General features: G+C 43.7%; 1 protein-coding gene across 1 annotated transcript; it reads left to right on the top strand.

Annotated features, from left to right (window-relative positions):
- The first annotated feature begins 83 nt into the window (after positions 1–83).
- On the top strand, positions 84–27610 carry lmtk2 (lemur tyrosine kinase 2). The gene is made up of 15 exons (XM_085784377.1): positions 84–262; positions 441–604; positions 8510–8643; positions 8790–8943; positions 10065–10141; positions 10563–10681; positions 10996–11083; positions 15524–15654; positions 18650–18734; positions 19966–20087; positions 20754–20903; positions 21031–24121; positions 24217–24349; positions 24614–24868; positions 25312–27610. The coding sequence occupies exons 2-15, from the start codon at positions 502–504 to the stop codon at positions 25338–25340; spliced, it is 4671 nt and encodes a 1556-aa protein (XP_085640503.1). The 5' UTR covers positions 84–262; positions 441–501; the 3' UTR covers positions 25341–27610.
- Positions 27611–27935: the final 325 nt, after the last annotated feature.

The raw sequence follows: 27935 nt of genomic DNA, 5'->3' as shown, positions 1-27935 counted from the left end.
GTGCGTGTTGAACGCGAAGAAATTCTTCGTTCTGATTGGCCCAGCCTCTTGTCAATCATTAGGAGCTCTACGCCCCGTTCAGCGATGTGACGTTGTACAGGAACATGGCGCTTCGGAGGAGAGGTGTACGGTTATAGTCAGGGTAACTGGATGATTTCCATTAGCTATGCTTTTTAAACAACATTAGGGCGCACACATAGATGACAGGTGGTGGAAGATGATCGCTCCCTTCGTCTCTATGGACACCGGAACACTACATTTGGTAACGGTGTTTGCTGTCGTCAGCGGAAACTGTTAGCATTAACATGCTAGCTGAAGCTAGTTAGCTGGCTAACAGCAAGTCGCCAAACAAACAGAAAATATGCTTATTTATGTAGCCTACACTGACGTTAAACTCATTATAATCAATGATTAAACCACTTTATTTGGCACCAAATCAGCCATTTTTCGTTTAGGACGACGATACCAGTTAGCTAACATTTAGTTAGCTAAGCTAGGAGGATGGAGAGCCGCCATGGATGTGTTTTGTTGCTGGCCAGTGGGATTTTTCTGTCGGCGTTTTGGCTGTCTGAAGGTGCCCCTCTTCACTATCCTCATAAATCAGGTGAGACAGCTGACTGCAAGCCCACACACAGCTAAGCGATTGTTTACTCACTCATTGAAACCGCTGTCTGTCCAGCTGCTAATCCTAGCAGATGTTTCTGTCAGCTAATATCTCCTGGCTGCTAATCAGCAGCTAAAAGCTAACAACACAACAACCTGTCTGTATCCCCTGCAAACCAAAGACTACATGAATGGACACTTGTAGTAACTGACTGTTATTGGTTATTCATGTGGTCACGAACAGTTAACACCATGGCAGTCCTGGTTTTTTGTTTAAATTGACTGGTTATATTCTTATCAATGGTTATAATGACAGGTAACAACATGTCATCGTCACGATTCAGCTGATAGCAAACTGGGAAGAATAAACATCTCTGTAACAGGCTCAGTAAACATTTATTAACCTCATCTAGTTTCATTGTGATTGATCTTTAACTCGGACATGTCACTTTCCAGACAGGAGTAACTTGTCTTAGTTAATGTAATACAGCCCATTGTAACTGCAGGTTCAGGCACGTCAACCTTTCAGTAGGTTTGGTCCACACTTTGACATAAAATCAAGTTTATAGGACAATAGGATGGACGTTTGCCTACCAGCATGGAAACACTGTTTCTTTGCGCTCTGAAGTGAACCTCTTTGATGATGATAGTGTCATCACAGATCACTGTTCCTGTCAGGGTTGTGATCATTTGTTTATTTTAGGACGCAGAAAGGATTAGTCATATAAGAAAACTGTGTTTGCCATTTAAGTAAAAGGCAGTGTAATCAAAAACACTTAATTTGTTGATTAACCAACCCTTACACAAACAGGAGGAACTTATCAGTTCAATTCCAGTGGTTTTACCTGGGATGCGTGTTGTGTGAGCAGAAGTGGATGAACACAAAATAAATACATAGCTATGTTGGTTATCATTAATCAAGTTAAGCATTTGAAGGTTGCAGCATCTCGTGTTTCCCTTTATTCACACCAGTGTTACTCAGATATTTTTATTAAGGGAACAAAAAATGGCTATTTAAAGATCTTGTAGTACATTTTTGACTGATTTAAAAATAGCAGCAATAAAAGTGGGTAGATGAGTCTCTTTTGAAAACAAATAATTCTGAAAAATAATCAATTGCTGCCCTGATGCTGTGGATGCATCACCCTGAAAGGGAATGGATGCTCAGAGCAAGATGCTCAGTCACTACGGCCTCTCTTGGTGTAACCTGCTTCCTTGTGGGAAGTGAATACTGTAGGTGCAGAGGTGCATATGTTGTAATTGTGGTCAGTAATGTGTAACCATTACAAATTCCAGTCTTATCAGGACCAGTCAATGATTCACAATTGTAGTTTGCTTAATCATAATACATCATGCAAGAAAGTCATGTTGCAAGATGAGCATGATTTTTATGCTTTTATTGCTTGCAGCCTATCCATCACTCCACTTCGTCAGTATTCATTTCGCAGTGTGTACAGGTGTGGTATAGTAGTGCTTGACTGTTTAGATAGAAAGACTTTATTGTCCACCGTAGTGGAAATTTGTCTTCGGCCTCTCCAAGACAACAAGGCATAAAACTATCAGAGCACTCCACAGTATGCACATAAAAGACATAGAAACAAGAAACAAACTGATTCACTGATTTAATGTTTTGTTTTTGATCATGCTTTATTGCTGAGATCACATGTATAGGACAGGAACTGAGCTAGTCTCTTTAAAAACCAGTTTTAAGTGGAATGTGTTGTGTTTGCACATATCAAACACAGGCAAAGGTAGATAGGTCAGCTTTACTTGAAATGCCATTGTTTGAACTGTAGTTAACAGCCAGGTGATAGCGGTATGCCTCGCCTGTTAGTCACAGTGGACGTTGACCTTAACCTTCTGCTAACTTGCTTGATAATCAGTGTCTACCACCTCCAGCCATAGGGGATGTTGCTATTACACACCAGCTTATGCTTTGTTTTGCTGTCAAGAGGGCAAAGTCTCCAGCCAGAGCCGATCACTATACGCTTGCACGCTTTGGCGCTAAACCAACACAAAGGAGGTTTTGCATTATGAATTCAGATGTTGGCTCGTCATTTAAGTGGAACAGTTGTGATTTGTAATTGAAAATTACATAAATATTTGGATCCTTACAAAGGCAGCCAGAAGCATTGGCTGCTTCAGGTGTGTGTGCTCCAAGTTTGATCGATGAGGCTCGGTGCTCCCTGTCACAGCAGGCAGCCAAATCTCATCCGAATCAAAACGTGTGAGCCAGACCGTGCCCGTCCTTCATCCTGTACGTAACCCAAAGCGCAGACATCCACTGTTGTGCACACTGGTGGGTTAAAATCTGCAAAAAATGGGTCAGCTCCTCCTCTGCATGAATGCCTACTGAAATATGCAGTGGAACCGAAATAAGACCTGGCAGCTCCCTGCCGTATTGGTCCCAAAAACCAGTTGAGTCATTTGGAGGGGCCTGCCAAGTCATAATATGAACCCATGACTCAGATAAGGCCTAAGTGAGGAGAACTGATCTCATGTAGAGCTGCCGTGACCCAGCTCCTGTTTTTTTTCCGATATGACTACTGCTGCAGCCTCTCTGGGAGTCCTGCTCCGCCGGGATCCCTGCTGCTCCGCTCAAGCAGACAGGGGTTTGTATCAAAAAGCCGCTTGCAGCTAAATGTTTTTCACCAGACGCTTGTGAAATTAAGATTGACGTGGGTTGTAACGGCCTCTGAATGACTGCCGCTGCTGCTGATAGGTAGGGTTTAGTAAGTTGTAAATGTAGCTGAAACTAGCCCAAACATATTTTGGAGCTGACCGTTACAAGGCTATACAGTCTGGTTTATCATTACCTCCTCTTGGTTTCATGATGGGAGGGATTCTTGCCAGTGGTATCAGTCTGATAATGTCCTCATCCGATTGAAATGTGGTTCGGGTGAGGCGGCCCCTCATTTCTTTTTTCAGCCTTTCCTCTGTGCCACATGGAAGAGACCCCAGTTAGGGGTTTTCCCATGGTGACCTGGATTTGTCTTATGGGAGCAGTACAGTAAAAGTGTGTACTTGTTGTTGTTTGCTCACTTTTAAGGAGGTTTACAGCGATTGCCCTAAACCATGGAGCACCTGCTACTGATTTCACCTGATGCACTTTAGCATAAAAGTGGTGGACAGTGTCCCTATGCAGATTTAGACCAACTTCTGGTTTACAAACACATGCCAGGGCTCCAGATGAACTTTTTTTACTAGGAGCACAGTGGCTTAACTTGAAATTTCATGAGCGCAACCAGAAAATTTAGGGGCACATACAACAAATTGACTTGGAAAGCAAATATTCACATTTCCTTTTCATTCATGACTCTCACACACATTTGCCTGACACCTGTAATGACAGATACCAGATTCTTTCAGTTGCCACTTCCATGTTTCACCAGTGTCAAAAATAAAACAGCAAATTTACTGGTTACACATGTGCAAGTAGATGGAAATTTTACTTGCACTGTCTCAAATTTTAGGGGCAAAATGCCCCCATTTAGGGGCAGTCTGCATGCTGAGCCTCTGCCAATGACTATCACTATCAGTGGTCTTCGCTGGATGGCACAAAACAGTGAGGGGTTGTTTATTTTTTGCGTTGTCCATATTCCAGCATCACCCAGTTTGTCCCTTATTCATGAGCTTTTCCTTTTTCCTTGTGTCTGTTTTTCCTTTGGTTGAGAAAAACACTTTCATGAAAAGGTCATGAAAAATTTAAATTGTGCAGTGAGAGCGTGGCCAGTACTGTGTCCGGCTCTCCTGACTTTTTTTTTGTTGTCGTCATTGTTTACCCAGTATGACCCTCTTTTTTTTATACCAGCAGACAGACACCATTTAATCTCTGTGCTGTTCCCTCCATCCCACATTTCCATTTCTTATGCTGCCAAAATGTGCAGTAATGATGTGTATGTGGTGGCTTCCCCAGTGAAGAGAAATGATTATTCAAACACTTATTCAAATCTTGTGCCCTCACATGGTTTTGATTGATGCTCGTTACAGTGATTCAGTCAGGCTATGACGTTATGTTAGTTGGCGTCCTGTTCCTTATATAGTATACAACCTTCAAAGGCCCCTTCATCTCCCTGGTGATGTCTGATAAATTGCAAGGTAGGAAACACTTTAATTTAACAGATGTAAGTACACGGCTCCATTTAGAGCTACATCCACTGGTCCTGGGTCCTGACGACAGACCAGCTTAATCTTTAATTCCTCTTCTCATCAATATTTCACTGCAGTCAGTTTCTCTGTTGCAGTCTTCAGCACAGAGGAGAAGCGTGTGCAAAAGCATCCCAGAGTGAAGACCATTAGTTAGTAATGGTTGAAATATCAGGTATTCACAGTTTGTATCAAAGTGTATCTCTATTTAGTTTCCCTTAAGGCCCAGTTGTCCGTGGCGCCTTCAGTTGAGCAAAATTCACGCTTTGATGTGGATTTTCTGTATTTTAACGGTTTTCAGTGCAGCCATGAAAACTCAAAGCATGCAGACGTTTGTTAAGAGCGTGTGGAATCATTTTGTTTTGATTCTAAGTAAAGAGAGCAGATTAAGCAATCCCTTCTATTTCTGTCAGCGATGGCTCGGCATCTGGTGGCAGAGAAGAAATGAATCTCAATCACGGCTGACACTTTGGATATCTAATGCTCCGCAGGGAGTTTAAGTGATTGCTGCTCATCTCATCATCACCCGCCTTATCGCCTGCACTGTCTGGACAGACAACTGCTGCGTGTGACCAGGCCTGACCGGTAGTGGTATCACCGCTCATGTTGGCCGTTGAGACGCTTTTCGGTCTCTGTGAGATCTTATCACGCACGGGTTTATTTTGAGAGGATATTTTATTCAAGAACATTTTTGGGGGGGTGAGGGTTAGGACTTGCTGCCAGGTTAATTAAGTCCGTTCTGCATTTCAGACCTTTGGTGCTGAGGCCACGCTTCGGCCACGGTTGGCACAGCATCAGCCCAAGAAGTTTCATTCACAGTGATTTGCCAAAACGGTAGTAAATCTGTTAAATCTGTTTGTCTTTTCACCTTCAGCTTTTTGTTTGCAAATTATATATAATCTTATAAGTACCCCATTCACCCCAGTTTCTCTGCTTAGTGTCGGCAGTTAAAACCTTTGTTCTCAGTGCTGTCAGAGTTAATGGGTATTGAATGGAGAGCAGTTAAGGATAACAGTTATTGTTATACTGCTGCACTGAGCACAGCAGATCACAATTTTATGCTTGAAAAATCCCCCCAACAACCAAAATAGCAATGAAGCTTAATGGTGACGACGTGTGCATTTATGGGATAGGTTTTATTTTAGTATAAAATAAAATGATCAAAAGAGGTTTGGGGACAGAAAGGATTTAAACACAGCAGGACAAAATCGTGTCCACCACTAGTAAGCATACTGCACCATTTGGAAAAGCTCTGTGTATGAAATCCTCACTAGCCCAGGTTATTCAGGAAGTTGAAAAAGACCAGTTTAATGTTGGAAGACCAAATCAAAGAGGAAAATAATTATGCACTTTTAAATTTAGATGTTTGTTATAGATAGACATAGGGGTTGCATGACTTCAGATTTTTTAAAGTCGACTCTAATGTTATGATGGTCGAGTCGACATCGACTAGTCGCTGATGACATCATTCATATTTTTCCTGTAATGAATAAATCACAGGAGGAGGGAAACGCTTTGCAACAATCTGTATTCAATGACAGACGGCTCATGCACATAAATTAGTACAGAACAGCAGGTGGCTATGTAAACAACAAGTTGTAAATCAGTTTTGTAACATACAGTACACTCATATATATAAGTGCAAAAGAAAATACTATACCTATTGTCTGTTGTCAGTTTCAGGGACAGTTTTTGTTTTTAGATCCTTTTTGGTTGGTTGTTGTTGTTGTTGTTGTTGCTTGTTGTTGTGCGCGACGTAAAGCTGCCTATATGAGCAGAGTTTTTTATTAGTTTTTTTAATTGCCTCCTTATTCGGCTGCTGTGGTGTGCTAGTGTTAACACACTATACGCACAACTTTTTTTTTTTCATCAACGATCCGTGGAACAGTTGCGTGCCGATCCGTGGAGAGCGATCACGGATCAACACTGATCCACTGCACCACTACTGGCTCTCCCTCACGATCATCCACGTCCTCACTTTGGACACCCTCTCACCTAGAATAAAATGAATAACCAAGTTTACCAAGGCCGTGCATTCAGCAATAGAATACAATTTAAATCAATTATGGTGACGGACTAATTTAATTCAGCGCACTGAGCTGTTGTTTCAAGCGGCTCTCCTCTTGTGCTGCCGAAATCACGACGTGATCAGCGACTAGTCGACGTCAAGATCAAAACGTCATTGTTGAGCAGTAAAGTCGACTAGTCAACTAGCCTGTGCAAGACATCACAGACACATTTATTCCAAAGTGCTGGAACTGTTTGTGTTGCTGTCGTACCCGAATCTCCTTCATGTGCTGATGTGAGAACATGAGACACCGAGAAGCAGGTTTGTAGTCTGGATGTATTCAGCACCTGCTTTCATGTGTCCCTGAAGCAGAAGGAGACTCGGTAGGTGTTGGTTCCCCCCTCTAGCAGGCAGGATGTACCTGACAAGCTACGACCAGTGGGAGACAGAATAAACACAGGAGGGAGAACGGGGAGGAGTGTCTCTCACAAACTCTCGCTGTTCTCTCGGCACACACACTCCAGCGTACTCGCACACATCATGGCCATGTTGGGATACAATGCGATGCCCTGAGATTATGGTTCGCATTTTATTACAATATGTTATGATACAACAAAGGGGTAATTACAATGTAAACGTGAGCGTCAGCACAGCAGGTCTCCCCGTGAGAACACAAGTGATATCTGCGAGAGAAAATTCAAGCTGCAACTGGGGGGGGAGGGGTTGACTTAAATCTCATGTGACTCTTCGCTCACACTGATGATGATGAGGGATGCAGTCACCACCAGTAGTCATACCTTTTCAAATGAGCAGTAAAAAAAAAAAAGCAGGGACGTTTAGGAGATGAGAAAACAAGGCGGACATGTGGTGAAGGAGCAGGGTGACAGGTGCACAACTACAGTCAACAAAGGGATGAGATTTGTGTATGGCTTCACAGTCAATCACGTCACATATGGTGTTCATTTTCACCTTCTATAGTAGCACTGATCTTTAATATACTGCAGTACCAAGGCCTGTTTAGTCTCAGTCTCAGTCTCAGTCTCAGGAGCAGAAAAAAAGAAAAAGATTTTGCACTGAATTGAAAACCGCTTTCAGAGAAATAGGAAGCTTTCGCCTGGCATCAGTGTAGCCACCGAGTAAAGCAGCAGCTGGGCAGCACAGTGGGCGGGTTGCAAGGCTGCCGGCGTCAGCCCTGACACTCGAACTGCTGGGCCAGCAGCATCGTCACCGGCGCAGACCCACACACCTTCTGTCACCGCTGCTGCATCATCAGCTGCTCATCAGCAAGTGGAAACCCCCACAACTGTCTGTCTGAATGGCTGATGATGAGGGATTGAGTCTGGGCTTTTCTGGGGCTGGAAGAATCACCATTGTGCTTTGCAAAAAAAAAAAAAAAAATCAGTTTTTTAACCCGTCAGAATTGCTGTGTGTGTTGCTCAGCGTTGACGCCTCTTCCCACTGCAGCGAAAGAGAAGAATAAAGCTCAAGAAGTTTAACTGCAAAGAGCAGTTTGCGGGGTATTTTTGTTGTCAAGCCTGAACATACCTTTTTGTTGTGGGTGGATTTAGTAAAAAAAAAAGAGCCAGCACACCCAGCCAGCCACAGTGCGCTGTATTTCTGTCAAACACCATTATTTCTTATGCTTGTAACGTAGCGGCGCTGTCAGTTATCCCTCTCTTCTAAATGCATTTCGAAGCACAGCTATGAATGTGAATGATTCAGCATAGCTTTTGCCTGTTGTTCTTCTGTCAGGTGGAGGCACAGGAGACCCGGTGTCTGCGTCTCTCTGCCTGTCCCTGGTGGTGTCGCTGACGGCGCTCGTGGCCTTGGTGGTGTTGCTCATCAACTGTGTGACCTGCTGCAAGGAAAGGGAGATCAACTTCAAGGTAAGAGTCCGAGGAGACGGGTGGCTCCACCTGCTCCCGTGCAGCCTGCACCTGGTGAATCGAGAGTGGCGGCGGGTTGGGACTGACCCGACGTGTATGAATTTATATAAGTGACCTCCCCACTCACACTGTCCTTTCACACACAGGAGTTTGAGGACCACTTTGATGATGAAATCGACTTCACCCCGCCAGCCGAAGACACGCCTTCTATGCAGTCCCCAGCTGAGGTCTACACCCTGGCTGTGTCCCCCGTGGCCCTGCCCGGACCCCCACACCTCCAACCTCCTGCCCGCATCACAGGTCAGACACATGCACACACGGACTCACAGTGTCAAAACACATTGGATACGTACATCGATCACTTCTGGACTTGTGCACATTCAGACGTCATAGATGTTGGATCAAAGTCAAATCACCAGTAGCTGCGTTTCCATTACAGATTTTCGCAAAATAAAAGCGATATTTCTGAAACTTCGAAAAAGTGCAATTGCTATTTGCGGGTGTTTCCATTGAAAGGTATTTTGCGAATGAGCCGTAATGCGTCTTGCGTTTCTGTGGTGACGGCACAGCGATCTCAGCTGCCGACAGCTGTTGCTGTTATTGTTTTTAACAAAGACAAAAACAGCGCTTGATTGCTGAAAGGCAAAGCCCGTGTGGCGCTGGCAGCGGCCACAAATAAGGACGCACTCACACGGGCCAGTTGTACCGTGCTGAAGCTCTAATGCCCCCTCCCCTGTCCCCCGCTGGCCCACACTCACACCACCTCCAACCCAAGCTGCTCAAGCATGGTTGCCTCCGTTGATATAGAGGGATTATTTGTTTACCAACACGGCGGATGTGCGCTTTAACTTGACTGCAGAAAGAACGGAGCCTTTTAAACACCAGCGCTGACAACAATATAGGTGGTGGTGTCCACACACCCGTACTGGTTTATGTGACTTAAGGTGACATTTCGGCGCAGGAGGGAGTGGGAGCGTGGATGCGAGCCAATCTCCTTCAACCATGCACGGAAAAGGGGATAGGAAAGGTTTTTCTAATTTAATGAGAAACAATGCCCAGGTCAGCAATGCATGACAATAAACATGTGGTTCATTTGTCCCCTCAAGTTACATAAACCAACACAGCGCGTGGACACACACACACAACTCCGGTGACGCCGATGACGTGTAGAAAAGCGAAAAAAGTGTTTCCATTACACTTTTGCGATACACGTTTGTATCGATACGTCTCAAAAACCACCTCATGAGAGCGCAAAAACTTTTTGGTGATATTTGAGAGTTTTTTTCGAAATGTAGGTGTTTCCATTACCAGTTTTTAATTTCGATATTTAGGTTTTGCGCATTTCAAGGGGTAATGGAAACGCACCTAATGACACGATTCTGAAACTGCAAGTGAAACTTGTTTTCTGGTTGGTTTCACAGAGGGATCCACAAACTTCCAGGTGGCACGTCACAATCTGAGTTATATCCAGGAGATTGGAAATGGCTGGTTTGGCCAGGTAAGATTTTATCTTTTAATTCACAGGTCAGAAAATGTTTTTAAGATAGCGTAAGGTTTCCTTCAGTAGGTTAATTCAATACGGCTTTGAATCAGAAAGCTTCAGATGGGTTCTTGCTCCATCTGTATCAGAGGCTGCATTTATGTCGAGGCTTATGCGCATATTCTTCCTCCCTCTTTTTAATGCTTAATCTGCAGCTCTCTTTAAGGTTACTTAAATATACATGGTCTTTAAATAATCCTCAACCCGTCCGGTGGAATACCCAATTTTGCCCTATTTTTCAAATCTGTTGCCATTTCACTTTGCAGTTGACCTCTTTAAAAAAGAAAAAGATCAAATGTACCTGGAGAGATAAATGTTATATGGGTTTTGTCCATACAACACTGTTGAGATGAAAGTGTCATTATGTGTCAATTAACAGGTCCTTCTGAGTGAAATCTACACTGACCCAGGTGGGACCAGAGTGGTGGTGAAAGAGTTAAAAGCTAATGCAAGTGCCAAGGAGCAAAATGACTTCCTGCAGCAGGGGGATCCATACAGGTACATGCATCCCAATCTTGTTTCATCTGTTTGTTTTTTTTAGCTGTTTCTAATCAGCGGACCTTTTGTTCAATTACAAAATATTTGATTGATTTATGATGCTATTTTAGAGTTACCTCAGTTACTGGCATAGTGTGGCATGCACACAGTATATGTAAAAATAGCTCCCATTACATCACTGTAAAGTTAGCAGCACCCTCTACCTTTCCTCTAACACACTGCATCAGACCTCATCTCCTTGCAAGTCTGAAATGTATTTATTTTTTTTTATTTTTTTGTTAAACCTTGGGCTTCATGTTGTTTTGTGATCACAGAGTGCTGCAGCATCCAAACATCCTGCAGTGCCTCGGGCAGTGTGTTGAAGCCATTCCCTTCCTACTCATCTTTGAGTACTGTGAAATGGTGAGTGATCACTTAATTCCACTAAATGTGATTTGGAAGCAAAACATACCAACAACCAGCTGTTAATGCACAAGAAGTGGCCTCATGTGTATAATAGTTCAGTTACCCCTTTGTACAAAAATTGACAGCTGCGTGTTAGGTGTGATATCTCCAACTGTATTTTGAAACACTGTTCAGGTTTTCCTCCGTTTAACAAAGAGGTTTAATACACTAGTGTCCAGTGATTCAGAGGTGGTTTATTTACAACATGGTATTTCAGAACTTCCTCACTTCATTTTTTATTTTCATTAATTGAGAAATCTGAGAACTGGCTCTTGTCATTCTGTTAAGCTCCCAGATTCATAGGGCAAGACCCCCTCAAGTACTGTCCGGCCTGAATGCATAGCTGACCTGCCCTGTTGACTCTCTGCTCTGGACGCTTACTGTCTCAATCCCAGATTAGCCCCTCCTTTCATCTTAACTTATTGAAGCGGCTGAAACTTCATCATGGCAGCTGATTTATGCACCGTTTCTCTTTATCTATTCTGGGTGGGCCAGGCCCTGGCTGCAGGGAGCCCCCTTCCCCTCCTTTACCCCCCGCCCCCTCCCCAACCCCTCACCCCCTGCCCCACTGCTCCCCCCTTCCCCCCTCCCTTCCCTGCCCAAGTCGCATAGCTTGTCTAAGCCTGGGACTTCTCACATTCCCACCTCTCCCAGTAAAGCAACAGGCTCCATTTACGCTCCTCTGGTGTCAGCTCCCGCCAGTTGCTGTGTTTGTGCATTTTTAAGGGTAGCACCTTGTGTATGTTGGAGACTGTCGAGTTCAGTGTAAAGTAAACTAAGCTGTTCCTAAAGAAACCTATGGGCTGCTGAATGCAAGGTGAAGAATGCAAGAGGCCAAAAAAAAATGTAACCTAAAAATATCCACCCACCTCCGTGTCTGCTTGATTTATCTTAATAGGATAAACTTTTACGATCAGAGATACTGCCCTCGTAGTTGTGTAACCCTAGCTTTTTGTGTCATGAGCCCTAAATAATTTCTTTATTTTAGTCAGCCGGAAAATAGAAAACACTGCACATTAAGCACGCAAATATAATAGATACCACCATAACTATTAGCATTCCCTTGAAATAATCATCATGGGGTGTTAAAGGTTCTTTTTTTTTTTTTTTACACGCGGTTATCATTCATACTTTTTTCCAAAGGTTACTGCCTGGTTTTCTTCTTTTTGTTTTTCTTGTCTGTTTCCGCATGCCACTTGTCTTTTATGGTTGTTAATGGTTGACTGACTGTAGTGTGTGTGTGTGTGTGTGTGTCATTAAGCACACCTACTCTTCAACTGAAAATGCTTAAGTTTTAATTTGTTCATGTAGATCTGTAGTAAGAAGGTAACTGTGAACCACAGCCTCAAAATACTATTACAACCCCAGAAATGATCACATAGGCTATTTTCATCTATACCTGACCCAGCTTCAAATGATCTTGTGCGTAACTGTGTGTGCGCGTGTGTAACTGTGCGTATGAGGGTGTGGGTGTAAAGGATGGGCACTGGTCCATGAAGGAACTGCTTGATGCCCTTTATCATGGTGACCACGAGCGAGTTGGCACAAACCTGAGCCATAAAGTTAGACTTCACAGTTGTTTTTGAAGGAATCATCACATTCAGCCTGTGGCTTTAAATCTACACTTCATGTTATTATATATATGTATTAGTTGCAGGTGAGCCAATGTACACAGTTTGCACATTCTGACTTGTGCTCCTTGGATGTTCAGGCATATTTAATAGTCTTTATTTGCAGGAAAGTGGGGGCAGAGTTACTACAGATATTTGTAACAACTTGGCTGCTCATTTTGTCCAATATCATAACGTGTCCAGCAGGATCCAGTTCAGCTCGTCCTGCCAGACATTGCATATATTTGTTGGGCAGGAGTATTGTCAGCCGCCCAAGCCTGGCCGGTGTCCTGGCATTGTGGTCTTTCCCAGCGAGCTCCAGTAACAGCTCTTGACAGGAGATGGAAATGAGTCAAGGTGAATAACTTATCACAAGTGCGTACGGGTCGTCACGGAAGATGACGTGACGAAGAGCAGGTCCCGTTTGTTGAAGGTGATAATGTGTGAGAGCAGCACAAATGACTGATGTCTATGTTGGTGATCCCTCGCTGGATAAAGAGTTCAAAGCCCTTCATCCGGGCGGAACCGTTGTCTTTCTTTGTCCCAGTTACATGGCCCTGTACTAAAAACATCCAAATAAAAAGTAGTTTGCATAGAAACAAGTGGCATGTCAATCATCCCCTCGATGTCGAAACATGAAACGTGAGACTGCAGCTGCGCCGCGGACGAGGTGAATCCCCAAAAAACCAATTGACGGTGACGTTCCCTCCGACAGCCCTGGTGATTGATGGTGGTTTTTCTGTCCTGTATCACCCGTGCAGGGTAACCCTGACTCGAAGCATTTTAGACATCAGAATACATCAAGCAACTGTTGCAGGGGCCACAGAATGTCACATACCATAGTGTGAGTGACGGCCTCTAATGCATGGATCTCCTGCCTGGGGCCCGGCCAAGACGTTAGTCAGACCCCGTCTCTGGTTCAGGGTCTCGGATACAAGCCAGCTGACTTCTGGCTTTTGAGAGCCGTTGATCTTCATTTATTATGGTTGTTAAGGCAACAATCCTCCCCGTGTGATTGAAGTGCTCTGATGTTATTGTCATTGCGGTCATTGAGTTATAGATTACTGACGACACTTTGTCCTTAAGCATACTGAGCTTGAAGGAAAAGCTGCCCTTCTGTTCCTGGTGTCCTTTTGTCATCTTCAGAAACTTGCTCCAGTGATGCATATTCACTCTCATACAACAACAAATATGGCTGAATGGCCTCCTTGGTCTGTTTAATGTAAAGTAAATAGGAAACAACCAGCTTTTTCCATGAGCAGCTTGAATGACAACCACTTAAAATAGCTTGAATATTTTTTTTTTTTACATAAGTTGATCATGTGGTGTCTAAGCCAGACCTGAATCTGTGCACTGGGAACTTGGCACATTCTCGCTTATTCACATGTCAGACACAAGGCCTAATTGTTTTGGCCTTTCACCGTCGATGTTGTTTCATTAACGGCACCGGATCCTCCCACTGGAACCCAGAGCTAATCACCTGCTGCGGAGCCTTCACAAATAAAGACAGGCAGAGGGGTGTCGCTATCACTTACCATACATTGAATATAGCTCCTCTGTGAAGACTCTTCTCAGAGCTCACTCATCCTTTTTTTCTTTTTTGTTTCTGTGTGTGTTTGTCTGTGTGATGGCGTATAAATTGAATGTGGCCAAAGCAAACAAATAGTGCTTACATAAGACGACTGATCTAAGCTGCTTGTAGTAAGATAGCTCAGGGAAAAGTAAACACACAAACACAAACTTGCCTGCACAGTAACTGCATGTGACTTGACATATTTCATGAAAGTGCCTCATATCCTGTGTGACTGCAGTGTGTGTGTGTGTGTGTGTGTGTGTGTGTGTGTGTACAGTATGTTCTTAGTGGCTAATTCCTCAGGGCAGCTCCGTTCTGCCGGGCTAATCGGGGATCTTCTTTGCTTCGGCTCTGTAGTGAACATGATCTTAAAAGCACACATAACGTAAGTGCACATACACTTGGGAAGATTTAAATAAGCTGCTCAATAAAACGCCCACTACCTCAAGTCATAGCTTTGCTCTTTACACATATTTTTAGTGGAATATCAGGAGAGGCTCAAAGTAGAGTATAAGCAGTTACTCAACCATTGTATGTATTGATGAATGATCACCACAGGTGTCTGCTGCAGAAATTCTCACCCAGCCCCTGGACTGTGAAGCTGCGCACAGCTGAGACCCTCGGCTGGTCTACGTGACCCTGGACTCACTCCAGCTATGAAGACTACTGCGATTTTAACAGAGATAAACCCTTAGTTCCAGATTGACTTTCTTATATCAACTTCTCACAGCTCTCGGATCAGTCACACTGGCGAGCTGACATGCGACATTCTAGCATGAGACTCACTAACCCCGTGTGTGTGTGTTTTAGCGTTAATTACACAATAAACGCAGTTCCTCGTCCTGCCTCCGTCGCGCTTTTCTCCCGTCCGTTCCGAAACTCAACCGGACACGGACACAGTTCATTTCACTGACCTGAGCTGGACTCTTTTATTTATAAATCACTGTGACACAGCATAGAGGTCCATTAAGCAGCGTTACCCTTATTTGGTCGTCTCACACATCAGCAGTGAGAAGTGCTGAGGAGACAGGAACAGGAGAGCCTACTGCCCCCGTGTGGTGGCGTCTGCACAATGCACTCAAATAGGACCACTTGTTAAACTGCTGTAATAACAGCTATAATACAAGTAAGATTAAATGTGTACGTCTTTGATACTGTTGAGCTAATGAATCTTTGTGTTGTTGTCTGTCTTTGTGTGTGTCTATGTGTTTACAGGGGGACCTGCGGGCGTATCTGTCTCAGCAGGATTGGATGTTCAGAAATGCTGAGTTGCTGCAGCTCCAGAGGATGGCCTGTGAAATTGCTGCCGGTGTCACTCACCTTCACAAACACAACTTCCTGCACAGGTAGCACTTCAGAAATGCAACACTAAAGCAAACGTTCAGATTTTCAAAGCACTAAACGAAGCATTGTCTTTTTCGTACGACTGTTTTTTCTTTTTGTGAAGAGAGGTAATGCTCAGTCTGCCAGGCGTAGCAGAACACCAAGTCAGTCTTGATTACAGCATTTAGTTGCTCACAGATGCTTTATATTTATCACTGAGCCATTTGTCATGCAGATATCTTACTTTTAATTTTTTTTTTCTTTTTGTGTGGATCAAGGAAAACCTGCTCCATGTTTTAATTTCTCTTCCACACATGGTTTGTCTGTGATAGATACATAAAGTCTTCTTGTAACTGTCAACAGTCATGAAGCTCATGCTTATGATTGTAAAGACTTGGGTCAACTGTTAGTTTTACTTTAGTGCTTACTCTCCAACTGGCCTCAGGAGAACCAGTGTTCTCCAAAAATGGTGTGTGAAGCAGCGAGGCTCTGTTTCATTTTCATTTTTACCCCAGCAAGCACTGGATGTCTGGCCACTAGCAGCCAGCGGGATACATGGGGTGTTGGAAACGTGTGGCTTGGGCAGGGGAGGGTGTGGGGGGGGGTCAACATATGATGCGCAGCTCATCAGCTCTATTTTGCATGCTCAGAATAAGCTCAGAGGGCTCCAATTACACAGCTCCCATGCATTGCCACAGTGTCAGCTGTCCACTGCCAGAAGGATATGATGATTCTGCACTTTGCTTGTAAAAGGATAGCCTCATATTGGGCGTTGTGTTTTAATCCTTGTTACAACTCAAAGGAAGTCCTGCAAGCTTCCTTCCATGTGAGTTCATTTCATTTGAACTGATACCTTTATTTTAAAATATGAATTTACAATGGTAAATATATTTCTCTGGCACTTTGAAACACAATAAAAAGACTCACAAAGCGAGTGCAGAGCTGAATAAGAGGTTGTTGATGCTGCAGCAACACAGACACAGGACCCCCAGGCCAAGTGCTGTGTGGGCTGATATCCAAAGCTGAAACTCCAGCTTTGCATTGCAAGGTTGAGAACAGTGCTGCAGAAGAGCAAAACATATGCTGCACTGTAAGAATACTCTCATTCAGAAACCAAGGAGGCATTGATCAGGGACAATAGCGCTGGCAAGCTTTCTTCAGATTTAATATTATGATAAATAAGAAATATGATGAAGCAATGAATATGTTTTAGATTGTTGTTTTCTATTCCAGATTACTTTATAAATCAACATGAGTTGTACTTGTCACTTTTAAAAGTCTTGGTTCTGCTCCCAGTAACATGAGCTCGTATCCAGTTTCATTGGTTCGTTGGGGTTGAATTCTGGTGACTGTGGAGGAAAAATGATGTCAGTCTGTGCTCGTGCATATCCTTGATCTTAAAATAGGCCTGGCAGAGCGTTCACCGACGTTTAGCATCATTATCCTACTGACAAATGACGCCCTGCCCAACAAAACAACAAATGATGGCATGTTACTTCCCTCTCGTCAACGTACAGTTGATGCGGTACAGATTACCAAATCTAAATTGGCCAGTGGGTTTTATTCACAGTTGCACTAACTTAATGTGGCAAATACATGTTACATTTGTCAATTTACACCTGACTTTAATACTCTGATTTGGCTCATGCCAAATGTGTTGATCTCTTCCATTAAGTTAATTGTTATGGGGAAATTACTGACGGGACAAAGAGTCCTTTAACCCTTTAAACATCTTCATATTTATCATCACATAGTCGACATGTAATAGGCAACTTGCAGTTATTTTAATCATCAATTAATATTGTAAAATGACTGAAATGATAATGATCAAAAATGAACTATCACTTATGTCAATAACGAATCATTAATTGGCCAATTGTTTCACCTCTACTAGGTAATATATGGCCAACTCAAACACTTGTTACTTGTTACGCTATATAAAGGAGCTTATGTATTATTGTTTTGTGTTAAATATCTTACACATTTAATTTGTAGTTATGGGATGCAAAGGTACTACTAATTGGTTTACAGTGGACATCAGAAGAGGTTTATCTATTGGCAAAAAAAAGAAAGATGGTGACTGTGAACAACTGCTGGTTGAGAGCATAATGTTTTGATCACAGTATCATGATTATTTGTTTTTTCTTGATCACTGATGTGACATCTCACCAAACTGTACACACACGTCTCATCTCAATCACTGTTTTGTCACGTATAAGCCTTGTAAGGTTTAACATGTTGGCCTGTTTTCTGTTACCATATGTCAGCAGCAGAGGACAGGGGGACAGGGGAGTTTAAAATAAATGTCCATTCATCTTACGGAGGTTTCAGAGGCTCTGACAGTAGCTGGGACATGTGCATGCGAGAACACTGGTGTCAGCAGTGTTTGTCATTAGTCGGGCAAAAGTTACTTGGAACCTGTGCACAGGGAAACGCCGCAGGGCTAGCGAGAAACCAAAGCCTGTTTTCTTCGTTCAGTGTGAATGAACCACCATATGTCTGCCCTGATGTGCAGGGACAGCCTCGTAGCCTCGTATGCTGTCTCCTGGGCGACACACAAAGGGTTTACATATCTTATAGTTTCCCTCCAAAAACAACCCTGCTTTATGCATGAGTCAGGAATAGGCCCAGTGTGAGTCCTGTTGCAAGGTGAAGAGCAGTGGCATGAACCCGTCTGCCAATTTCCTGTAGTAATTAAAGTCGTTTATGCTCCCTGCCAGTTTCCCCTGTCCTCTATTCTTGCTCTGTAATCTTAGCCTTTGAGGTTAAGAGCAGATGGTGAATTCCTTTTTGATGTTGATAAGATTAATTTGTGTTCACTTAACACTGGTATTTGCATTAACTTCTCTTTTCAGACACATGCACACACACACACACACACAAGCTGAACGTTTTAATACAAGCCTGAACTCCTCAACTTGCCCGCAAGCTCAATAATCGCTGAACAATTTGGTAAATGTGTGTGCGTGAGTGTCTAATCTACTCCTACATGTCATGTTTGTCTCCATGCTCTCACAGTGATTTGGCTCTGAGGAACTGTTACCTGACTGCAGATCTTACTGTCAAAGTGGGAGACTATGGAATTGGACCCTACAGATACAAAGTAAGCCGTGACCCTGTTCAGTTTTACACGCTGTCTTCATAGAGACAACTATTTTCTATTTTAAGGCTCTGGCAAAGATGGATCTGACTGATCTGTTGACAAAGGCTATTTTTTATTTATACTCTTAAAAATATAAATGAGCAATTAGACACTTTAGGGCTGAGGAGATGCACATAAGCAGAAGTCTTTTGTATTTTTTTTTTTAGGCAGTGAAAGTAAAAACTGATTTCCAACACATTTACCTCACACTGTGGCACTAGAGACAGGAATACATCAAACAAATGCTCCAAATGACAAATAAAAAGACACTTGAAATTTTGTGTGAGCTCCCCAGCTCGTAACATGTTACGAAATGCCTCCCCCCCTCATTGCCACCTTAACCCCACCTTCCCCCACTACATAGCCCCAAAGACACAGCTCCCACTGAGATTAAGAGCGCCATCTAGAGTCTGTGTTCGGAGCGACAGAGAAACACATATTCAAAATTTGTGGTTTGCAACAAAGCGATAAGGGAAAATTTTTCTCTCTTCATTCACACTTTTAAAAACCACATATTTAGCAGCTGTGTTTTACATTTTAGCAGTTTGAAGCAGGTGAGCTGTGTTTTTTATTTATTTTATATATATATATAAATAGAAAAAACAACAGGTTTTGTGCACAAGCCCAAAAATGTTCCCAAAATACGGGTGGATGTATTTCAAAAGATTAAGAGGAACTTAAATTTCCTTCTTACCATAGCTGTGAAGTACTCTACTTAATGAAGCTTACGAGCTTAAGATGTGCAGCTGAAGTCTGGCTATTAAGGTTTAGTCACAGTTCAAATCTGGCTTTGTGCAACCAGCTGCAGACATGACAGAAAACACACCATAGGTTGTGCAGATGTTTGTCTTTGATCAATTGCATATTTCATGGAAGCATTAACATCATCTGGTTGTAACTTGATATGCTGCATATGTCGTCAGGCGGTTTGTCTGCAGCATTCTTTAAATACTGCTGATCTGACAGTTTGGCTGTCTGAATTTAATACTCCTAAGATAAGGTCATCCAGTAAATCTATTTCTGTAAAGAAAGGGAGAGGCAAAGTGAGAGTGCAGTGCTTCATTGAGAGCTAGTACGCTGCTATATTTCTCCTGTTTGAGCAATAACAAGCTGACATTTGTACAGTCAGTTCCAGCGTCTCTTAGAAAAATGCACAAGAAAAACCTGACCGTGTTTTTATTTTCTGCTATAGGAGGATTTCATCATCACAGAGGATGACGTGTTTGCTCCCCTTCGCTGGTTGGCTCCTGAGCTGGTGGGCGAGCGCCATGGGGGTGTGATTACTATGGAGCAGACCAAGCCCAGCAATGTGTGGTAGGTTCATGACTCTGACACTGACAGTAGACAACATTTTTAGAAATCCATATCTCATAACGACCGTGGGTGAACCCAAATTTAATCCAGATCCATTTCAAGATGACACTCCTCTGAGAGAGAAGTAAAGATATTGCAGTTTAACATTCCTATTTTAAGTTTTAAAATCCATTAAGTTATATTGCCTGATTGAATATTATGGTATAATTGATGCCCAGCCTGAATTATGTCATGACATAAAGTATCATAATAATAAGGCGCTCCGTGTCGTACACGTCTTGCGTCATTGCTGAGAAACAAGTGCTCCCTGCTCACACCAGAACTTGTAAATCACAATCGGGCCGATGTCCACAGGGTTAGAAAAAGACACTGACGCTGCACCATCGAAGCATCTGTCCACATTGAACAGTTTACTGCCCCTTCCTGACTTGAAGACATATCGGCCGCTCATAAATTACCCAGTTACGTAAGGTAGTTCTGGTTACAAAAACTAGATTTGCCTTTGTATAAATGTGATGATCCTCATGTAAATACTTATTGTAGCTGCATTATTTATCATGTTGTTTATTTTAAAACTACTGTTTTCTTGACCTTGGATACTCGTAACAACTCGCCTCTTGTCCTGCAGTAAATTCCAACTGCTATTTTGTGCTCTGTCCTGCATAGGGCCTTGGGGGTGACATTGTGGGAACTCTTCGAGAACGCCGCCCAGCCGTACCCACATCTGTCTGACCGAGAGGTTCTCAATCATGTGATCAAAGAGCAACAAGTCAAACTATTTAAGCCACAGCTTGAGCTGCCGTATTCTGACAGATGGTGAGTGTGCCCTTAAAAAAATGGGACACATGCAAAGAGTTTGAAACTAAATTTGAACAAAAGTACTTAGCCATTAAAATATAAATCTTATTTGAAAAAGAAATGTCTGTTTTGCTCGTAACTGCAGGTATGAAGTCCTCCAGTTCTGCTGGCTGTCACCAGATAAGCGAGCTACAGCGGAGGAAGTGCACCGTTTGCTCATCTATCTGCGCATGCAAGGCCAGAAAGACATTGAAGAAGATTTTGAGCAACGCTGGGACGCTCTCAAGCCTAACCCCTCCACACGACAGACCACCGTTAGCCACTCCTCTTTCCCCATCCTGGAACAGTTTGCCGACGACGCCCTACGACAAGAGATCGATGAAGTTCTTACCGTCACTGAAACGAGCAAAGGTCTCAGCTTCGAGTATGTTTGGGAGGCAGCTAAGCATGACCACTATGAAGGCAGCCATAGCCGCTCCGGCATGGACACGACGCTGAACTACCACAGCATGTTCTTTCCTGTTTCCAGCGCTGACATCCAAGCTCATTTCCCCGATCCTGCAGCCAGAGCAGCGGGCGCTGAAAGTGGTAACACTCCTTCGGGAATACCAGGGATTGTACCTGTGTTTGATGCACAAAAGCCATCGAATGGAAATGAATATTACATACAACTAGAAGAGCAAGGGGAGAGCGCTGTCGGGATGGACAGGGGTAGAGGGCAAGACATGGACTTCAGTACAGGCCGACAAGACTTTGTTGTTCTCCAAGATGTCCGTCTGGATGAGTCCAGCACCGATGCCGACTTTTTCCACCAAAGCATCGACTCCAAGGATTCCTACTTACCCGACAGTCACATCTGGTCATCTCTTGAAAATGACAGCCCATACCACACCAACATTTTCACAGAGGGAGGGCCCAAGCAGGACGACTCGCCTTCCTGGAGAGAGAGTTTCATGGAGCTTCCAGAGCGCAACGGGAACCCTTTCCACGAAGGTGCACCTCTGACCCTTCAGGAAGCCGGTGAGGATAAACGCTACGGGGAGTCTTTTTTAGGGGCTTGTTCAGAAGCCAGTCACCTGGTGGATCCTGCAAAGGTGGAGGCGGAGGACCCCGGCGTGATGAGGCTTCTCAACACTGAAAAGCTAGCCGACAACTATTTGTTTCTTAGAGAACAGAACCTGATGAAAGAAGGATCTTTTTTCTCAAGTCCGCAGCAGAATTTCCTTTCACCCGGCTTAGCCCACGAACCAGAGGAGAGATTCAAAATGAGCTCTTGGGACAAACTTGAGACTTTAGGCAGCTTTAACACAGCGGACACTTATTTAAAACCTGCAGCAAGTAGCACATCTCCAAGACAGAACCTTTTAGACTCTCCAAGCACCACTTTGGGGGAGTTAAGTCCGTCTCTGGTAGAAAACGACACACTGGTGCCTTCCATTACAGTGGTCGCAGACGACGACACAAGCAACCAGCTGCCAGTTAGAAACAGTTCTTCCACCGAAGACCTCGGTCTGCTGCAATCCTCAGACAAAGGTATAAACTCTAGTTTTGACTCTGCCTCAGAGAGGTTTGAGGTAATCATTAGTCAAACTGATGGCTACACCCCCGAGTTCTCTGAAAATGCCACGACAGACTCATTGTGCACAGATGCCAAAATTCCCAGCCTTGAAGACCACCTTGGAACCTCAAAGGACGATGATCAGGCCACAGAAAGCGCAACGGCTGAAAACCTGCAAGTCCAAGCTGTGTCCTCCGACAGCGGACACAATGAAGACCTAACCAGCAACGATCTGTTGAGTGAACTCATTGAGGATACGGATATAGACCTGGAAACCACTCAGTCTGACCACGAAGAGTCCTTTATAGATACCAATGGAAAACCTCTTGTTAGATCTTCTCTGTTGGTCTCCGGGCCGTCTTTGGACCAGATCAGCCAGGACAGCCTACTGGAAGACAGCATGTCCACGACTCTCCCAACCGTAGATAATTCAGCAGAGACGCCGGACTCTCTAGACTCCCTCGATATCCACAGGCTTGGGGAACAAGGAGAAGATCTGAACGGTCAAACTGCGAAACACAAACTCCAGCCTCCGTACAAAATATCAGACAGCGGGTATGAGACGGAGAACCTGGAGTCTCCCGAGTGGAACTTTCAGCCTAACGTCCAAGAGCAGTCCCCTGTAAAAAATGGCACGAATGATGCCAAAGAAGAGGCGGAGACGGAGGCGTCCACAACCTCATCAAATCTAGTTCCACCGGAAATCATCATTTCTGAAGCGGAGGGTGTGCTGGACACTCAGCACGACGAGGAGCCCAGCGAGAGCCAGGAGCCGGATCGCGCAATTCCTGCCGAGGAATCGTTCATGGGCAGTAATTACAGAGACTCTGCCTACTTCTCAGACAACGAATCGGAACCGGAGAAGAAGTCAGAAGAGACGGCTGCAGGTCCTGTGGAGGTGACGTGGCTGAGGAACTCAACTGACAGGGTCCGAGCCCCCCACGGCGGTCCGCTGCTGGAGGAGGAGCATGAGGAGAGAGATGATGAACCAGTAGATTCCTTATTATCTCAGCAGAAGACTTCTGAAGCTGCTGAAGCACAAGAAGAGGTCGGAGAAACATCTAGCACCGATAGTGGGGGCAGGATCCTGGAGGCAGGTTCAGGTGTCGCAGAGAAATATGAGCAGGATGCGACCAACAGCCACGATGAAGATGGAGAAAAGGTCGAGATTTTCAAAGACGTAACATCTCCAGATCAGCCAGCCTCGCCAGAAGATCCAGAGACATCAACTCCACCTCCCTCTGCTGCCTCAGTAAAACCAGCACCAGAGATCACAGCTCACGCTAAACTAACCAGAACCTACGCCAGCGACGGCCATAAGATCAAAGAGTCGGACATGGAGGGGCGTTACCTGGGGAGGCGGGACGGCTCGGGTTTAGACGCGCAGGAGGACGGCGTCGACGCCGACGAGGAGGACGAGAACAGCGACGACTCTGACGACGACATCCGCGCGTATCAGCTGCACAGCTCCAGCTCGGAGAGCGAGGACGAGACCGTGCACGCGGTGCCGCTCATCATCTCAGACGACAGCAGTTCAAAGAACCTGAGGAGCTTGTTGAAACCCACCACGCTGAACATCGAGGCGGCGTCTTCCCCGTTCGCTGCGAGGACCAACGCCGATAACTCCAGAAGAGCCGTGTCCTTCTTCGACGATGTCACCGTCTACCTGTTCGACCAGGTGAAGTATTAGACAACTCAGAACTTTCTCTTTGCAATAAGTAAAACTTGTTTGTGTGGTCACGCTAATAACATTTTCCACACATCGCTTTTCAGGAGACTCCCACTAAAGAGCTGGGCGACCACTCCTCGGGCTCAAACAGTCAGGTACCAGAGTTCAGCAGCCCGGTGTCCACTGCCAGCTACCTGAACCGGTTCACCAACTCCGAAAGCTCCACAGATGAAGAAGGTAAAACCGAAACCCACCAAACGTACGCAGCTGCTGAAAAAAATGGTCCATCCATGAATAGCTGTTAGTGTAGGGACTTGGAGGCGCTGCAGCCACTTTGATGCTACGCTTATAATTCTAATGTCTTTGTCTTATGTGACATTTTGTCTGATGTTTGTTTGGTGTTATATTTTTGTAATGTTTTTTGTTTGGATGCAAGAAAAATTTCAGGAGAGATTCTGACAAATAAAGTACTCAACGCCTTGTTTTACCGAATCCCTGCAGGTGGCGGCTTCGAGTGGGACGATGACTTCTCCTCCCCTGCGCCTGCTTTTCTACCCAAGAGCAACAAAGACCTAGTATCGAAGGCCACGTCCTCGTCTGCAGCGTCTCGCTTCATCTCTCCGCCCCCTGCGACCGGGCGTGTGCTGGAGCCCAGCTGGTCCACCTCCTCAAACTACTCCCGTTTCTCCATCTCACCTGCCAACATCGCTAGCTTCTCCCTGACGCATCTTACCGACTCCGACATCGAACAAGGAGGTCAGTTGGGCATAGCGTCACACCAAATTCATTGACATCTTTGGGAAATATACTTTTTGGAGCACCTTTTTGAATAAGATAACAAATAAATATGAAGCTGCTTAGCTTAGCTGAAGTTTCTGCTGGCTGCCTGAGAATCTGATGGTAACAACATGAGATCATACATATTAATTAGTAAGCATTGGAGGTGGGGTAGGTTTGGGCAGAACTAAGCTAAACAAATAACAAACCAAATTCTCTAACCAGAAAGTGTGACCTGATCATATGTTTAATTCTCAATGCTTCTCTTTCATTGCAATCTTCATCTCATCATTATTTTCTTGTTGGATTGTACATGTTTCATGGTCATTAGATTTTAAAATAACATGAAATAGTCAAGGTTGTGTAAAATCCTTCAGTTGTTCATGCGTTTAAACTTTGTTATTCCCTTTTTTCCATTTCAGGAAGCAGTGAGGACGGAGAAAAAGACTAGTGTGATAAATGAAGGGACCATTTATCATCACACTGTTAAGAATTGAGCGTATACTGGCACTTTTTTTTCGGGGGGGGGGGTGGAGAACGGCTGAACAAGGACAAATGACACGGCTTGTGGGGGAAAACCGTGGATGCTTCTCTCAGGCAGAACTGTTCGTCATAGATGTCGGCCATGGAAACAAAGGCTGTAAACTGACTTTCAGCAAATCAAACAGACAAAGCCCAGTCCCAGTCTGAGCCACATCACCTCTCCAGCTACATCAGTATGTGTGATTTCAGTTACGTGCAATTCCACTTTGGGAGAAAAAAAAAAGAAACTAAACAAAAGAGAACGACGGGCCTAGCTTCTAAATGTTTGCTTTAAAGACTCATCAAGCGCATTCAAAGTGTTTGGCTGCGTCTTTTTCTTGTGTGTCTAAGTGCACTCCTCCAGGACTTTTGCATCACCAAAAAAGAAAAAAAAACAACAATACTTTGTGTTCTGAATTGATGGACACACTGGGCTGGCAAACTTATCACTACAGCCAAATAGAAATAAGCTCTCTGATTTCAGCAGACCTAAAACTGAAGATCCAAGCTTTCTCTGTAACATAGATCATTTTTGCTCCTTCATGTTGTGCGATTATTTCAGTGGTTGCCTTTTTATTTTTTTGGAAGAGGGATTTTTTTTTCGTAACCTTTCATTGGGTGTAGTCACAGTCTCCAAACTGGAGAGGTACTGTGTGTAATATCCTTCTGTAGCAGCATTTTTGAAAAACAAGGGTTGAAGTTTAGGAAGCACCATCCATGCATAGGATGACTGAATAGCAAACAATCCCTCATCTACAGAAGCGACACACTGTATGCTCCTTTATTTATATTTAAAAGGAGCGTTTACAGTAAGTTTCATATTTTTGAGACATCTCAGTAAGAACTGTGGGTATTATTAGACAAAAATTGTCCGATTAATCCTCGAAGATGAGGATTAAATGAAAGACAATTTTGAGGAAAAGCTTAAGCAAGTTATTTATGTTGTAACGCTTCATTTTAATGCTCTGAGACGTGCGGCTTGGATGGATTTTGTCTATGCTGCTCGTCACCGGGTCGGATGATGCTGTAAAGACAGCTGCACTCCTCCATTTTGCTATCACTACAGAAAAAAGAAAGGAAAAAAAGATTACGAATCACACGTGAAGTGAGACTGTGTAAAAAGGCGGGAGATTTTATTTTTAATTGTCATGAATGAAGAAATTGTGTCGAGCTCTTTGTAAACAAATGTGCAATGAATTTCACTAAATTGGTTGAAGCTTGCGTCGGAGTTCACAGGACGAGCCGGTGAACGAGGTGGCGTTTCTTCAGTAATGTGCAGGGACTTGAAGCTTCATTTAAAAAAAGAAAAATCACTACTAGAACAAAAAAAAACACTGCTGCTTTATCAACTTCAGTGTCATGACCAGAGTTATTTGCCTTTTTGTTGTACTTTTTTTACTCCTAAAAGAACCCCTTTTAGGAATCCAGTTGAAATTTGGAGCGTTTGTGTATCATTTGCAGGGCATTCATGGTTTCTGTGGCTGTACAGGGTCGGTTGGGGATGTGTGTGTCAGGATTGGTCTCTGTATAAAAAGCATAATACAAATGGTTATGGATGAAGATATGCCTCCCCTCCCCCAAGGTTTCCATGTACAGCTATAAATCGGTTATTTAAAACTGTAGCTTATACAGTGACTATGGTTCTTTCCTTTTTAATGACTCAAACAGCTATACTCCACCTGTAGTAGATATGTCCATCTCCCCCGACCCCACACAGAAGGCACTGTATCTTAGACAATGTTAACCTCTGTTTAAAAACCAGCAGCCTGTGCTTCAGTTAAACTTGAACATTTATTTAAGGAAAATCTCGTTTTATTTGACTACAGTATACTTTTTTTTTTTTTTTTTGCTTAATCTTGCACATTTGAGAAATGTAACTTAATGTTGAACTGTACTGATGTATATAAATGTTTATATATTTTTTTTCTTTGTCTGTAAATGGGGAAATAATCTAACTGAGTTATAGGTATGAGGTTTCATTTTGTAACTTAAAGCTGAGTTGATCAGAGGAACATATCACAGTCATTGGCTAAAGAGCAGTTAAATTAAGACACAGAAGCGGATGTGAATTCATTCTGTCCTTTAAACTTGTAGATTTTAAAAATATTTTTACTTCATATTGATCATGCTTAGTGTAATTGAATGAAATGTTTATAATTACACTGTTTAATATGAAAATAAATGCAAATGAACTTCTAATTATCTTGTACCTTGTGTGACATTTTTCACCTTGCAGCTGTGCTGGAGTCACCTCTGCAGTATGTGACTGACAGAATAAGAATACAGTGTATAATGTACTTTGCAATATAGTACTTCACATGGCTGCATCATTGTTTGGGATCATGTATCTGCAGACATTGACACTAGAAGACTAAGATATAAATGAAGAATCTGACTTTGACGTGAGTTTGTGTGACACCCATCCATCCATTGTCTGTACCACTTCTCCATGCAGGAGTCTGGAGCTAATCCCAGCCGACATGGGGTGAGGGTGTGGTAAACCTGGACATGTCTCCAGCCAATC

Source organism: Trachurus japonicus, chromosome 8 (genome assembly GCF_045865225.1).
Source record: "Trachurus japonicus isolate A0001 chromosome 8, Traja_1.0".
Lineage (NCBI taxonomy): Eukaryota > Metazoa > Chordata > Actinopteri > Carangiformes > Carangidae > Trachurus > Trachurus japonicus.
The sequence above is the reverse complement of the archived record's forward strand: the minus strand, read 5'-3'. Positions and strand labels throughout refer to the sequence as shown.